General features: G+C 37.3%; 1 protein-coding gene across 1 annotated transcript; it reads left to right on the top strand.

The window, feature by feature from the left end:
• The first annotated feature begins 6,115 nt into the window (after positions 1 to 6,115).
• On the top strand, positions 6,116 to 11,068 carry LOC131157306 (probable metal-nicotianamine transporter YSL7). The gene is made up of 6 exons (XM_058111360.1): positions 6,116 to 6,814; positions 7,934 to 8,088; positions 8,287 to 8,384; positions 8,491 to 8,625; positions 9,305 to 9,494; positions 9,728 to 11,068. The coding sequence occupies exons 1-6, from the start codon at positions 6,406 to 6,408 to the stop codon at positions 10,832 to 10,834; spliced, it is 2,094 nt and encodes a 697-aa protein (XP_057967343.1). The 5' UTR covers positions 6,116 to 6,405; the 3' UTR covers positions 10,835 to 11,068.
• Positions 11,069 to 17,508: the final 6,440 nt, after the last annotated feature.

The following is a 17,508-nucleotide window of genomic DNA, read 5'->3' on the forward strand; positions in this document are numbered from 1 at the left end:
TATTCCCCTTGGTTAGGTTAGTAAACTCTTCAATATTTTCCTCTCTGATAGATAAGGGGAAAACCTATCAAAGAATAGCTCTTTAAATTGCTCCCAAGTCAGTGCTATCTTTACCAAACTCTGCTCCTTTAGTAACTTCACAGAAAGCCACCTGGGTTTTGCATCTCCAGTCATCTTAAACATGGAAAAACGGACCTTCTGTTCATCCGTGCAGCCGAGTACTTCCATTATCTCTTCAATTTCCTAAACCCAGTTCTCTGTAGTCACTAGATTAAGTCCTCCCTCAAAAGTCGAAGGGTTCAACCTCATGAACTCCTTGATGTTACTGCCCTGATCTACAACTGGACAGTTATGCTCTCTAGCCTCCTTCCTTATTTCTGCCCTAACCTGCCAGGCTATACCCCACAGCATCATGAAGGTATCAATATCCTCTTCACTAGAAGTCGCTGAATCATCCCTTCCTTCAGCCTCTACATCCTCACCCCTAGGATCCACCCTACAAATAGAATAGAAAAGGGATAAGAATTCCATTATCATAACCTTCTCACTAGAAGTCGCTGAATCATCCCTTCCTTCAGCCTCTACATCCTCACCCCTAGGATCCACCCTGCAAATAGAATAGAAAAGGGAAAAGAATTCCATTATCATAACCTTCTCAACACAATCATTAATTTAAATCCAATACACATCCAAATTCTCCAAATAAGGACCAGTCTCACAGTTCAAAAATAAAATCATCTAAGGTTTACCGTGGCTTTTCTGAGGCCGTCGACTACTTCAGAAAAATCATAGGAAATCATCGACATATTTTCGATTCTAAAATACAAAACAAAATCTTATACTTCTCAACACCTAACCTATCCATCTCCTATCCTTATTGCCATCTGTTCCTATACTCTGGTATTAATCATTCTTAAGTCTTCAGAAACCCAAAACATAATGCTCAGATACCAAAAATGTAACCCCCCAAATCCGAAAACTCGATCATATTTATACCTGAATAAACCGCGCTTCGTGGCACCCCGAACCCACTTGGTGAGACCTGGGTGCCACGTAATCCATTTTCCTATACCTGTTATTCCATTCACAATTATGCAGCGGAAACATAACTACAATCCTCAACCAATATAATACTAGAATTTTCTATATTCCCAATAAGTCATTCATCCACCTGTATCCACATATATACATATCTCCAAAAACATAATCTACAACTTCTAGTACTCACAACTCAAAAGACTTAAAACATAAGACATAAACTTATACATCCCAAACGTATCATCAAAGTTTATACCAGTTTCCTTTCTATAACCCAAAAATGCTAACAGAACCCCGAGCTCTCTAAGCTCGATCACGTGGAGGTCCTGAAAAAGATAAATTCCATATCGAGTGAGACACATCTCAGTAAGTCGGAATAGATTAATACCTGTATGTGGCTATCATGAGGTTTGGGTACAAACATATATAATCATTATTTATAAACATATCACAGTTGTAACGACCTGCCTAATTATCTGATTATATTTTTTTTTTCATAATAGCAATTAACATACTCTGATACCATCGTGTTAACCTAGGCAGCGAAAAGCAGAATCATATAAACATAACCTAAACCATTGCATTCAATACTAGAGTTCTGAAATGTTTTGCAATATATACAACATAACTGTATCCCCAAAAATGCCCTCAACTAGTTAAGGCTACACAAAATCATTCCCAAAAATGATACTCACTCTCTGTCAGGGCCCTACTAAAGCCCTTCTATTTGCAAGCTTGATCTACTCGCCTACCTGGATCACCTGAAAAATATATCAACACTGGGATGAGCCAACGCTCAATAAGAGAAAATATGCTATTACTAGTGTGTAGCAAATGAGCTACTATATATATATCATGAAATTTGTTTCATATAAACATGAATAACTGAGTACAAAAGTACTATACAAATAATAAAACACACCACCCCTCTTTCCTTACTGCTTAACATATCAGTATTATGGTTATAATTTAAAATACTTCTAGTGTATGTAGTAGGATCCCTATTTCTGTAAATCAATATGTAAGTAATAGTAACTGAAACTGTTTCCTGTGACTATCTGTGTCATGACATGCCCCTCATGACGAGGTTGTGAGGCCCGTAGGCTGGATTTACCCTAACTGGCCAACCAGGAATAAATCACTGAACTCCGTCAGTCGACCTGCCCACCTCAATCCATATCTGGATGGGGAGCCTAACCACTTCAAGAGCCTAGGTGGTCGACCGTACCACGTATATCTGAATAGGTGGTTGCACTTATAAAGTAACATAGTATCTGTAGCAACGGTACCGTGCTCTGTAACTGTAAGTCCAACAGGGTTTGATATCATATAATATATTTCTATACATAACTAATTGATTTACCATGATTCTGAAGTACTGAATTAATCACGATGCTGCATAACGTACTGAAGTCTGAATAATCATAACATGCAACTGCATATTCATAATACTGGAATTCGTATAATCATAGTACTGAAATATCGTAAAATCATGGTACTGAAATCCATAAAATCATGATACTGAAGTTCGTATAGCCATAATACTGAAATTCATAAAATCATGAAACTAGATTTATAAAACATATCCCCGTACCACATATACGTTTCACAAGCCACACCAGACTAAAATACATAATTTTTGGTAAATAAATAAACTGTATAATATTTAGAAATTTCCTAGCATAGCATATTTCCCTTACCTTATCTCTGAAAACTCTAGCCTGATACCCGCAGGGCCTCCTACAAAACACCCTGAAACCAATATTTGTCAGAACTAAACATCAGTATTTTTCTGCCTGTATCATTTCCTATAACTACCACAAGGCCAAAAGGAGACTAAAAAGTCTTACCCTGAATTTGGGATGATTTCCAACTCTGATTTCTCGACGATCCGCTCTGGTAGATGCGTAGAGAACTCTGCCAGGAGCGTCGTGGTAGCTTCGGATCGTCGATCTAGGGATTGGTGGGGCCGAAAATGAAGAGAGAAGGGAGAGGGAGTCGTAGGAGAAAGAGAGAGGAGAGAGAGAGCGGCGAGAGAAATGTGATAAAATCCTGGGTTTCCACTATTTATAGGGCCAGGTTCGTCGACGAGACCCTGTGTTCGTCGACGAAATTCAGAGCAGCCCGAACTGCCTCTCGGTATTTTCTCGTCGACGAAGCCTTGTGTTCGTCGATGAAATTCTGAAGACCTTCGTCGATGTCGACGAAGCCTGGCAAAATCCCAAAATTATGATTATTTAATATTTTCTTCAAATTATAATGTCGTCGACGAAGTCTACGGCCTCTTTCTGTTTCTGTTTCTATTTTCTCTCCCTCTTATTATTAAAAACGCTATTATTCTTCGGGTCACTACAACAGTTATGAAAACATTCTCTATTCCTGCTCACATACATGCAATGTATTTTAATAAAATGAGAATTCCTAAGGATTGAGGTGATTACCTGTCCATACAAGTAGCACCCCTCTACTCTGATACCTTTTGCATCCCATGGCTAAAACTGAAACATATAAGGGCACTTACCTTACTCAGTAAGCTCTCAGGTGGTTAAGATATCTCGTACTCACACATTCACACAAAAGATTACCGGTAGAAGTTCCCGAGAATAGAGAAAATTACCTACCCATACAAGTAGTTTTCCTCTTCCTTAACACATTATGCTACCCACAGCTACATCTGATTCCTATTAGGGCACTCACCTTTCTCAGCAAGCTCTTAGGCGAAGAGTATACCCCGCCCGAAATACGTATAACATGCTACTACTGTATACAATATGTTTTACTTTACTCTGTATCTGGTATTTCCACAATAATCATATTTTCATGTTCCCATTATTTCATACTACATAGTTCACTTCCATAGTTCACCTTACGTGACTCTCATGTGATTCTTATATAAAGTCCACCTTATGTGGATTTCATGTAAAGTCCATCCTACGTGGATCTCATGTATAGTCCACCTTGCATGGATCTCATGTATAGTCCACCTTGTGTGGATCTCATGTATAGTCCACCTTGCATGGATCTCATGTGTAGTCCACCTTGAGTCGATCTCATGTATAGTCAACTTGGCGTGGATCTTATGTATAGTCCACCTTGCATGGATCTCATGTCATATCAAACAATACACATGCAATACATATTTCATCACATTTCAATATTTCCAACATCTCATAAATATACATACAATAATTCATCACAACATTTTCATTTTACTCATGCCACACCGTTTAAATAATGCACATAATCAATTTATTTAAAGTATAAAATGCCAACCCATGTTTTTCGTTCAGTTTACTGAAAATACACATTTAGTATTCTTCACATATATCTGAAAAATTCATTACATTCCATATTTCATTTTCACAAAAAATATCTTCACAACCCTAGGCTCAAAATCGTAATTCAAACAGTTGACATTCTTTTAAAATTCCCCTTATGATCATATAAATTAATATACTTATATGTTTTCCATTTAAACCAGTAAATCCATATAAGCTATGACTTAATTTATTCCTCTTACCTGATTTCCTGAATTACACCGGTAGGGACCCCAAAATGATACCTAAGGTGTTAACCCAAACCCTGATTCAAAAATCCTAATTTATGAATTCAAAACCCCAAATAACTCAAATATATATATACTTTCTAAATTCCATACACTTCTATCTAACATCAAAACCTTAAATTATCTCACTTACCTTGATTTTGGGATGATTTCCCAAAACCCCAAATCAACGATCTGCTCCGGTTAATTTGCAAAGAACGATCCCATGAACCTCGTAGTGGTTCTGGATCATCAAAATAAGCCCTAAGGGAGCGAGAATCAAGGAAAACAGAGAGGGAAAACTGTAGGTTTTGGAGGAGAAAAAGAAGAAAATGATTTTTGATAAAAAATCTCTCGTTGGATCTTTCTTATAGCCACCTTTGCACAAAAAACCTTTGCCAATTTTCTTAGGCCTCCAGAAAACTGTTGCCGGTTTTCTCTTTAACCGAGCCTATTTTTATCGTTTAACTCATTACCGGCCCGCGGTAACTCCACAAAATTGTCGCCAATTTTGTCCTTTCTTCATAAAATCGTAATTGTTTTTTTTTTTTCGGGTTATCACAACAATAGTATCGAACAAATCTTATTTCATATATATAAACCATTATCTCTCAAAAATATATTAAAATAAATATATCATAATCATAAACATACCTCAATATCAAATGAAATGAATGTACAAAACCAAAGCAAAAACTGGAAATTAGTGAAAACGTCACTGAGAACGTCGTCACTAACCCTTGAAAGAGAGTAGTTGGAAGAGTAAATCACTGAAAAAGTTCACTCGGCAGTTGAAGATGGTGGGGAAGGCTGGAGGAGAAAAGAAGAAGAAGGAAAAGAAAGAATAAAGGATAAGGGATGAATGACAAGTGGGAGGAAGAAGGAGAGGATAGGAGAATAAATAGAACATCGGAGTGGGGGGAGAGTAGGAAGGGAAGGGAGTGTGTGGGGGTTGGGGAACATGTAAATGCATGTCAGAACTAATTTTCCAAAAGTCAGTTTTGACTTTGACTTTTTCTAGCAATAAATAGAAAAGGGGGGGGGGGGGGGGCGAAGGGAGGCATAGGGTACAGGGCATGCGAGGGGGGGGGGGGGGCAGGGAAAGTTCTACGCGGGAACGGGGAGGCACGTAATTTGCAGGTCAAAACCGACTTTCCAAAAGTTGGTTCTGACTCTTTTTTTTTTCCTACACAGTGGCCTCCGAAAGGGGGTGCAACAGCGTAGAGCCGACTTTGACCTATTTTATTTATTTATTTTTTCATTTTTTGCTACGAGAAGAGAATGCGAGGGCGGGAGAGCAATGCAGGGTAAGAATCGACTTTTGAAAAGTTGGTTATGCTACATTTCACCTTCTGACATAAAAATCAATTTTTAGAAAGCCGATTGAATTCAATAATGTTTATCCTATATTTATCTTTTTTTTTTTTTTAATATTTCCATAAAAAAAACTCGGTTGAAAGAGCGTAAGGTCAGGAGTGAGAAGAAACAGCACAGCGTGCGGTGTAAATTTGACTTGGATTTGGAAGGCCACGCAATCAAAAACGCCACTCATTAGCCCTCACTAATTCTGAATTTTGTTGGTTAAATCCTTTTAGCCGTAGGTCTCATTTTCTTCATTCACACCCTTGCATGAGCTGTCCCGTCCCTTTTTCACGCCGTCGATGTGATACTCCCCAAAAAATCAGCCTACATTCCAAATCTTCCACCAATCCCAATCAATCTCGAGAAAAAAGCAATAGCCCGCTATAAATTCTCCCAAAGATTCACAGATTCTAACCCTAGGTCCAGATTCGATTTTCTAGGAAAGGGAAAGGAGAAGGGTGATGGAAAGGTCGAGGGACAGAGGGAGGTCGCCGGAGGACGGTTATGGCCGGAGGAAGGAGGAAGAAGACGACGAGAAGGGGGAAGAGGAAGAAGGGAAGGAGGAGTTGTCGGTTGAGAAGGTCTTCGAGAGCAAGCAGGTGCCTTCGTGGAGGGAGCAGCTGACATTGAGGGCTGTGGTGGTGAGCTTTGTGCTCTCTGTTCTGTTCACATTCATAGTGATGAAGCTGAATCTCACCACCGGGATCATCCCTTCCCTCAACGTCTCTGCGGGTCTCTTGGGCTTCTTTTTCTTGAAGACATGGACCAAATTCCTCGAAAAATCTGGCCTCCTGCGCCGGCCCTTTACTCGCCAGGAGAACACAGTTATTCAGACTTGCGTCGTTGCCTCCTCCGGCATCGCCTTTAGCGGTACTTTCTTCTTCATCTGCCTTCTATTTCTCCCTTGTCTCTCTCTCTCTCTGGAGGAGCAAAATGAATTTGTCCCAAAAAAATTGTTCTCCAATTGTTGTTGTATCTTGAATATGTTCTTGCCTTTTCGTACATTCGATTTAACTCGGATTAAATTTGAATCCTCTCATGTTACGGAGTGGCAAGAGAGGTCATCTCTCTCTCTCTCTCTCTCTCTCTCTCTCTCATGTTTTTTTAGCTATTTTTTAATATAATTTTTTATTCACTGATCTGCGCCGAGTGGACTTCTATTTTTTTCCTGGAACTTTCTTCTAGAAAGGTGTGGGTAACTCCTAGTTAGACGGCTATCACAATCTCCCCTCTTGAACTTGTTTTCCTAGCTGCTTTCTTACTCCCCTGTTCTAAAAAATATTACGCAATCCAAAGAGAAAATTGTACCATAATTTCCTAAATTTAACGAAATTGTTTTTCATTTCATGAATTTTAACTGTAACAATTGGTACTTGAGTTTGAAAATTGAAATTTTATGGAACTATTACAATTAAAACTAAAGTGATGTGCAATTTGGTCAAATACTCAAATTCCTGATGCTTGTGATAATTGTGTTAATATACCCAAATGAAATATAGGCATGGATTTGACGAACTACTCTGATATGATGTTGGAGATCAAACAGAGTTCGTATGAAAGTGGTTTAGCCAAAGCAGAAAAAGGGTGCAACTTGTTCTTGTTTTTTTATTTTTGTCATATGCTACTTCGAATAAACATTTGTCCCACTATTAACAAGAACGCAGCTGGTGCAATGAAATCGTCTGAACCCCAGTTCTATTTTGTTATTCCTGTTTATGTTGAAACAATGATTGTTTACCCATAAAGTATAGGGGCAAAAGCAGCAGGATACTACTCAACATGTTTACTTGGCTATTTCAATATGATTATTGAATTTGTGTTGCAGAGTAATTTGAATTGACAAAAAAAGTAGCACTGCATGGTTGAGCGACATAAAGATTCTCACATTTGCATATATTATTTCCAGTGACATTTATTATTTTTTTCTATTTGGGCTTCAAAAATAATTCTCTTACTCGCACTTACTACCTCAATATTCTGTTAAAATAGGGGGCTTTGGGAGTTATTTATTTGGAATGAGTGAAGTTATTGCCAAGCAATCTGAAGGTAGTGGTGATTTCAAGAACCCATCTTTGGGATGGATGATTGGCTTTCTATTTGTTGTTAGCTTTCTTGGTCTCTTCTCTGTGGTGCCTCTACGGAAGGTATGTCTGCACTGCCTACAAGCTTGTACTCATTATAGTAACTACAAACAACTAATTTATACAAAAATAATGTAAGAATGGAGTTCAAGGAAAATTACAGTGGGGAACTAAATCATGATTTCAGTGACTTATCATTTCTGTTTTATAATACAACTATATTTCTCCAATCTTCATTGCATAGCCCATGTTTGGTTTCAGATCATGATCATAGACTTCAAATTGACATACCCCAGTGGTACTGCTACTGCGCATCTTATCAACAGCTTCCACACTCCTGAAGGAGCCAAGCTGGCAAGGTAAGCACTATTCATTGAATGTCATATCGTACGAAGATTTTCAATTAGAAGTTATTTGACTAACATCTTGAAATTCTTATGTTCTTCTTTTCTATCAATTATCTAGGAAACAAGTCAGAGAACTGGGCAAGTTCTTTTCTTTCAGCTTCCTGTGGGGTTTCTTTCAGTGGTTCTTTACTGCTGGAGACGGTTGTGGATTTGCAAACTTCCCTACCTTTGGACTCCAGGCATATAAGAACAAGTACGTAAATAACTATCACATGCAGTGCAGGAAAACTATCCATGCACCTGATTCCTACAATGTGACCAGGCACTGCTGACCTGTCTGCTTCATTTAAATTAAAATTGGGAATTTTTTGATGACCAGTTCATGCTTGGTTCATGGATTATCATTCCTAGGAATAAGATGGAATAAGATGAGAATGTTATGAAAATTGCAGGATGCAATACTTAATAAGTCCCTCATACAAAAGTCTAAATTTTTTCTTCCAAATGTAAGTGTGTGTGTGTGGAACCAATGGTATTTGAGTCTTAAATTTTTTTTTTTTCCAAATGTATGTGTGTGTGTGTGGAACCAATGGTATCTGAGTCCCTTTAGGGGACCAACTTATCCATGGTATAGGGGGCCTGCCCTTAATTCCCACTCTCCTCCAGGTAAGTAGGTCTTCATATTTAATATTTCATTAAACTTGCTTTCTGCTGGGTCATTCCAGAAATGCAGTGGCATTACTGAACTGGGCTAAGACTATGATTTAGCATCAACAGATAGTTTAGTTTTAGGCCCTTTTGTTAATTTATTTTGTTTATGATGGAAATTTTTTGTCAGTTGGTTAAATTTTTTAATGGAATTGCATTTCAAGAAGTGAAGTTCATTTCATCAAGTAATGCCTTTGCAAATGCATCCTTTGTGAAAATTGTAGGTTTTATTTTGATTTCTCTGCAACATATGTCGGAGTGGGGATGATCTGCCCCTACATCATAAACGTATCTGTTATGCTCGGAGGCATTCTTTCATGGGGTCTTATGTGGCCTCTTATAGAAAAAAGAAAGGGTGATTGGTACCCTGCAGATGTAAGCCCAAGCAGCATGCATGGCATTCAAGGATACAAGGTAATTTTCTGATAAAATGAGAGCTTTTCCATCTACTTGCTTCTTTATAGGTTTGGGGATGGAATGGGGTTAGAAATATAATGGAATGGAATAAAAATTTGAATGGAGAGACGACAGAATTAAGTGATAAATTTGATTCCATTTCACCTGATTCCATTTCATTTCTATCTGCTAGACATGCAACTTTCAAGGATTTTCCTATTCATGGACATTGGCTTTCTCCCTACATACAGGTATTCATTGCCATTGCAATGATCCTTGGTGACGGCCTTTACAATTTCTTCAAGGTACTGAGCCGAACCCTTTCAGGCTTGTTTTACCAACTCAGGAACAAAGATGCAGGCTCTGCTCTCCCTGTTGGTGACCAGTCTTACCCTGCGAGCTCCTCTCTCTCATATGATGACCAACGCCGAACCCAGGTCTTTCTCAAAGATCAAATTCCAACATGGTTTGCTATTGGAGGCTACATCATAATTGCTGTCATATCCACCATCACACTACCTCATATCTTCACACAGCTTAAATGGTACTACATATTGGTCATCTACATATTTGCACCAACGCTAGCTTTCTGTAATGCATATGGGTGTGGGCTCACTGATTGGTCCCTTGCATCCACTTATGGAAAGCTTGCCATCTTTACAATTGGGGCATGGGCTGGTGCATCACATGGCGGAATCCTTGCAGGTCTGGCTGCATGTGGAGTTATGATGAATATTGTCTCCACGGCCTCTGACCTTACACAGGATTTCAAGACTGGCTACCTAACCTTGGCTTCGCCACGCTCCATGTTCGTGAGCCAGGTGATTGGTACAGCAATGGGTTGCGTAATTTCCCCGGCTGTCTTTTGGCTCTTTTACAAGGCCTTCCATAACTTTGGAATTCCTGGAAGTGAATATCCTGCCCCTTTTGCTCTGGTGTATCGGAACATGGCTGTGTTGGGGGTTGAAGGGTTTTCTGCTCTGCCAAAGCATTGCCTCACGCTTTGTTATATTTTCTTTGCCGCAGCCATTCTCATAAACTTGGTTAGGGATGTTGTTGGTAAGAAATGGGCTCGGTTTATTCCAATTCCAATGGCAATGTCAATACCATTTTATTTGGGATGCAACTTTGCCATTGATATGTGTGTTGGAAGCTTGATACTATATGTGTGGGGAAAAATCAACAAGGCCAAAAGAGACGCCTTCGGGCCTGCCGTAGCTTCTGGGCTGATTTGTGGGGATGGCATATGGACTCTGCCCAACTCAATACTTGCTTTGGCAGGGGTTAATCCACCAATCTGCATGAAGTTTCTGTCGCAAGCAACCAACACCAAGGTTGATAAATTCTTAGGGTCTTAGGCTCTTCGCCTGAAAGTTTAGCTTATATTATATATGTGAATGTAACATCAAGTATTTGTTTCTTAGTGTGCCCTTCGTAGTTGTGAAACATTCCTAGGAGTCTTTATTTATTATATCCTTTAGTTGCTCGCTGGGGCTGATGACAGATCCCTGCGACACAAGGCACAGATTATATAAGAATATGTTCATAACCTTGTGAATTATATAAGAATATGTTCATATCCTTGTGAATAATCCTCTCTCCCCCCCCCCCCCTCCTGCTGCTGCTACTGTTACTGCTGCTCATCTTTGTCATTATGAGCATGTTGCATGCAAATCCTGCGCAAAAATATGAAGGGCATTCTATGCTTTTCCTAGTTCTTGTTCACATTCAATTAACCATATGGTAAGAATGAATTGAGCGGCATTTGAATTTATTAGCTCAACGAAATAACTCGAGTCTTAAAAATCAGACCTTTTCTTTATACGATGCCAAATTAAAATGAGTTTTAACAACTGACATAAAACGTCTTTTATTTTTTCCCATCGCCTATAGGTTATAAATATAAGACTGCTTTCGTGTTTGAGGGCAATGCATTCCTAAATTCCTTTGTGCGTTGATTAACGTCACATTTTGCATTTGGAATGAGTTCAATCATCCCATCTGTCCCAGGATTCAAGATCTCCCAAATATCTTTTAATCATTAGAACCTCTGGGCTGTATTTGGTTTGGTGGGTAGGTTACGCCAAGCTACATTACACTAGAGCTAAACATGTATGGAGTTATTTTTCATAGAGAAGTTTCACTTGGAAAAAAAAAATTATTATGGTGAAGTAATTGGATTCTTTCAGCTTTGGTGTCCGTAAGAAAATAAAGTATTTAAGGTTACGTTTGCGGAATGTATATTCTCAGGAATAGATTAGTTTTAGTTGGTCAATTATTATTAGTTATATAAGAAATTATGTTATTGCTATAAAGCAAATAAGAATGTGAACCATTCTATGAGAGATAAAGAATAACTATTCGTAAATTTCATTATAAGGATGTCTATTCATTTCTTATTACATTTTGAATGAAGCAATTAAGAATATATGAGGAATAACTATTCTCTTAAATTTAAAAAAATTAAACTATATTCTTTCTTATTCAAATGAATAGTTATTCTGTCAAATCAAACAAGTTGTAAGTCTTAGAAGTTTAGGGCTCATTTAGTGTTGGAAAACAATTTCTACTTTGCATTTTACCCTTGCTTAATGATTTTTAGGAAGTTAATTGATTTTTTTTCTATTTCACAACCTTTGTATAGAAAAGTGAACAAAATAAAAAATTGGGTTAAAGAAAACTATGACCACCAAACAATTGAGCCACTATACTTTAATTTTTGCAAATGAAGTAATCAAAATCATTAGATTGTTATATATCATAAAAAATGTAATGAACATTAACGAGATGAGACATAATGCCTTGTTGACGTCCCAATTAGTACCCCCAACATCATCAGCACCCACTAATGCATGACTTAACATCTTATTCACATCTGGGAGTTACCAAAATCTACAAACTTGAGTGATTTGAATTAACCCTAACCTAACTCTTCATTCAAACGAACCTTAACTCCTCATTCGATTGTCTTCGGTGTAAGGTACGAAGTTCTCTTGGATTTGGCTCCAATCCAAAGGTTCAATTAAAAACATATGCATTTCTATGGTAAGTTTGAAGTTTTGGAAATGTCGAAACCCAAAATTTCTTATTCAAGTGATGTATAAGTTGATTTAAAGAACTATAGGTCATGGGTTGAAGAACAATAGATTTGAAACTCCTAATGCAAATATTAGTTACAAAAATCATTTCTTTAATAGGCATGTGATGCACTGTGATATGTATTAAATAAAGGAATTCATACAGAATCTTGACCTATGTTTGTGTTGTTCGCAAATGCGCAGTGGAAGCCTCACACAAACTCGAATCAATCAATAAAAAAGCAATGCAATCACTCAATGATGAACTATACTAAAGAAGCAATCACTCAACAATGAGAATAAATGTAAACAACAATCAAAGACACAAGATTTACGTGGTTCGGTAATTTGCCTATGTTCACGGGAGCAGTAACTCTGATTCTCACTATCAATTATGTCAAGCTTACAATTAGGATTACAAGGTATGATTATATATGAACTTTATGAGTACAACAACCTTAGAACCTATCTAAATCATCCCTATAGCAATTTTCGGAGGAAAATCCTCCAATCTACTGATCTTAGAACTCAAATTCCATAACTTGCGCCAAACGAAACTGTCAATGGGTTAGGCCATATCGTTGACGATTTGAAGTCGAGAAGTATGCTGTCTGAAACCATCAACGGTTACCCCTATGTTATGAAACTGTCGAGCAAGTCGTCGCCGCTTTCCATTTTGCAGACTTCTCACTTGTTCCTCGCTTCACAATGCTTTCCTGGTGCATGAATTTCACTCAAAATATGAGTCACAAACCCAACAATCTCCACCTTGGCGAATATTCATCACTTAGGAAATCCAAAAGCATAATCGCTGCTCCACTTGGGACTGTAGATTGGGCCATCTCCCGCCTAGCAGCTGAAGATGTTGATCAAGTCCAAGCAATGCTTCAACTTGTTCGTTATGACCAGCTACGTAAGCATATCAACTGCATTGTCAAACGTATAAACCTTCTCATGTAGAAGTTCTTTTGAAGCAATCAGTTCCCTAACGTTGTGATACCGCACATCAATGTGCTTTATCCTTGCATGGTACACTTGATTTTTCACCAAATATATGTCACTCTTACTATTACACTGCAACCGAACTCCACCTTGCTAGACACCCAACTCCTTAACCAATCCTGTAAGTCACAACGCTTCCTTGGCAATTTCAGCCACTATCACGTACTCCGACTCAGTAATAAATAAAGCTATGAGCGTCTGCACCATATACCTCCAACAAATAGGTCCTCCCACAAGGGTAAATGCGTACAATGTGGTAGATTTTTTGTGAAAATTCACAAGTGCACAAAATCGTAACAAGTAATATAGTGATAAAGAAGGATGTCGAACCCACGAGGACTATTTGCCTATTGAGTATTGAAATTTTTCTAAGTCTAAAATATTTTAAAATCAAGAAAAGTGGTGGATTTTGAATTTGAAAAATAAAATAAAAACAAATAAATTAAATCAACTAATTACTTAAAAAGAAGAATATTTCACCCAATAATAAAACACTAGGGCATCTGACTCACCTAACCAATCCAATCTCAAATCCTGATCATGCAATCAATCAATTATCATCCTATTTTATGGAAAATATTCTTACTTATCTAAGACCCTCTCAAGTAGAATTAGAATTACCCAACATATGATAACCCGCGATATGTCTATGCGAATTTAAAAGTATTTGAGTATATTAAGATTAATAATATTTTACATAGAACGCTAGGGCATTCGACTCACCTAACCAATCCAATCTCAAACCCTAATCATGAAATCAATCAATTACCATCCTATTGGACGACAAAATATTCTAACTTATCTAAGACCCTCTCAAGTAGAATTAGAATTACCCAACATACGATAACCAGCGATATGTCTATGCGAATTTAAAAGTATTTGAGTACATTAAGATTAATAATATTTTACATAAAAGCCACACAAATCACGTTGGCACATTCCTATATTTCGTTCAATTCATGGCATACATCACGCGAAGCTAAACTACATGCATCATCTCTCGAATTAACATGCACAACAAATCATTCATGTAAGAACCCGAACCGTGATATATGGGTTTAAATTAATAAGAGAGGGGCAAATTGGTAATTTAGCAAGATTCGTCGACGAAGTTCAAAGGCTCTTTGACGAAGACAAGCCGAGAGATTTCAGGAAACCGGGGATCTCAGGCTCGTTGACGAGGCCACCGCTTCGTCGACGAAGGCAATGGCAGATTCGTCGACGAGGACGCCATTTCGTCGACGAAGCCGGCCGAGTCAAAGAGCTATAAATAGAAGTTTCATTACTTCCAAGCTAAGAAAACTCAAATATCTTCTCTCTCTCTCTCTCTCTCTCTCTCTCTCTCTCTCTCTCTCTCTCTCTAGAACTCTCTCTACTCTCTATCTCTCTAGATTTCTTCGTCGTTCATCTTGAGAATCATGAATCTGAAGTTACCACGAGTGTGATGGCCCGATTTTCATACAATTTTTTTTTCTTAAAATCAATAAATAATCACACATCATCCATAACATTCACAAATCGGCCACGTCAATAATTCTACTATCATTCACACGACCCAACCCGCATTGGGTACTGCGTAAAAAGTCATTTTATTTATAAAATCTAACAGCAGAAGACAGTGTATTTATATCATTCAAAATACAATACCCAGAGTATCTACATACACACATATACATCATTATCACAAACTCAAAAAAAACTACTCAACACTAGGGGAATTACACCTCTCCTAGTCCAGAAACTCACCTTGTGTATCAGGGTCTCAACTCCCAATGGTCACGGAGCTCTATCACCTGGTTTATCCCTGTTCTCTGAAAAATTTAGATAATTTGGGTGAGACACATCTCAGTAAGAAGAAATAAATTATTTACAGTGTTTAGCCATATGACTACAATTATAATACACCTTACTTTTCAAATCATCATTTCACATGAGAAAATACATTGGAAAATATATTCTCATAGTCATATAGATATACAATACAAGCTTTTATAAGCTTTAAAATCATTCCTTAAATTCAATAATTTTAACACATAATTATCCACAAAGTTCCTGAGAATAGGGAAGATTACCCGCCCATACAGGTAGCTTCCCTTTACCCTAAGACGTTATGCAGTCAGGTATGACCACATCTGCTACCTATCAGGGCACTCACCTTACTCAGTAAGCCCTCCGGCGGAGAGTTTCACTTCGCCTCAATTATTTATGTCATTAACTCACACAGTTCATTTCTCATATTTAACATTCTTTATTTCTCAATTTTTCATTCTTTCTTTCATTTCTCATTTTAGCCAATTTTATCATTCTTTCACTTTCTGTTTCCAATTTTACTTTCCGGCTCATGAGTATCCTTAATATCAAATACCAACATCGCGTCTGTAACTCATGACCACCTTGAGGATCTTTCTATCCATGCCATGCTTCCCCACATGGTCAAGGTTGGGCGGGCCGAAGGCTGGATCTAACCGTGGTTGGCAGACCTGGATAGATCAAATATCATATCATATATCGCGTCTGTAGTACGACTGGCTGGCCTATAACCCTGATCCGGACTCAGGGGGCCCATAACCCTACAAAATGGCAAAGTCGACTGTCACGCCACACACTCCAAGAGTCTGTGTGGTTGCACTAACACCACTAGCAATGGTACCGTGCTCAATATCATAACCATCCAACAAGTTTACTACCACATACCTGCAATCATTATGCGGTATTGGCATTTCATCAATCATAATCCAGTATATCATAAGTCAGTTCAATATAAATATTCTCATCATTTTCTGTGCACATTTCATCATCTCTGTAAAGACCCGAAAAATTAAAATAATTAAAATAATTAGAAAAAAATAATAAATAAAATAATAGATAAATAAATAAAAGGAATGGCGAAGGAAAAAGAAGAAGAAAAAAATTAAAATTAAAGAAATTAAATTAAATTAAGATAAATTAAATAATTAAATAATTAGTTATTAAATTAAACATTATTACATTGGATTTAAAAATAAAATTTAATTGAAATAAGATATGTAGATATGTATATATATTTATATGTATATAGGTAAGTTATTATAATATATAAATATATATATATATATATATATATAATAATAAGTATAAGTTAAAGATATATATATATAAAGTAAAAGTTAAAGAAAGAAGAAGAAGAAGAAAGAAGGAGAAGAAGAACAGAGGCAGGCGCAACCACCCCCCCTTCTGAAATTTTATTTTTCCTGCGCATTCGTCTCCGTCTTTCCTTCTCTCAATTTCTCGACGAGTTTATGGCGGATCGAAAAACGGAAGGTGTCGTTGGATTCCTAACTCCACCACCGACATTTCTACTAGAGCAGATTTGTCGTGGGAACGACTTAGGCCCTACTCCTGGGGAAAGGTAACTTTTCCCCATTTTCTTATTTTCGCTTTAAATATGCGGTTAAATCGATGATCGGGTACCACCACGTGATCCTAGTCGCGATTGCCATCACTTTGACGTGGGTAATTTTTCAATTGGGGTTTTTTAGGTCCTACTCTAAAGCGAGAGTGAGATTTAGGAAATTTGGTTAAATTTAAGGGGATAATTATTTATTGGGTATTTAAGGGCCTAGGAAGTATTAAATAAATATTTTATTCAGGAATAATTTATTGGAACTAGGAATTTAATTTCAGGGTCCGAGTGAGCGCTACAAGTATTTTTCAGAGTCCCTGTTGGCGTAATTCAAAAAACCAAGTAAGGGAAAATTATATATTAAATCAGATTTTATAAAATTAAAGGTAATAATTTATGTTATATTATATGTATATTTTGGTGTGAATTATTAAAATGCCAACCATGTAAAACTGTGATTTCTGAGCCTAGGACCACTTATTAAGTTATGTATTTGTGAAAATGAACTAAAGATAGTGGAAGGAATTTTCTAGATAATTATATAAGAAATGAAATGTACTTTCAGCATAAA

Source organism: Malania oleifera, chromosome 6, assembly GCF_029873635.1.
Source record: "Malania oleifera isolate guangnan ecotype guangnan chromosome 6, ASM2987363v1, whole genome shotgun sequence".
NCBI lineage: Eukaryota > Viridiplantae > Streptophyta > Magnoliopsida > Santalales > Ximeniaceae > Malania > Malania oleifera.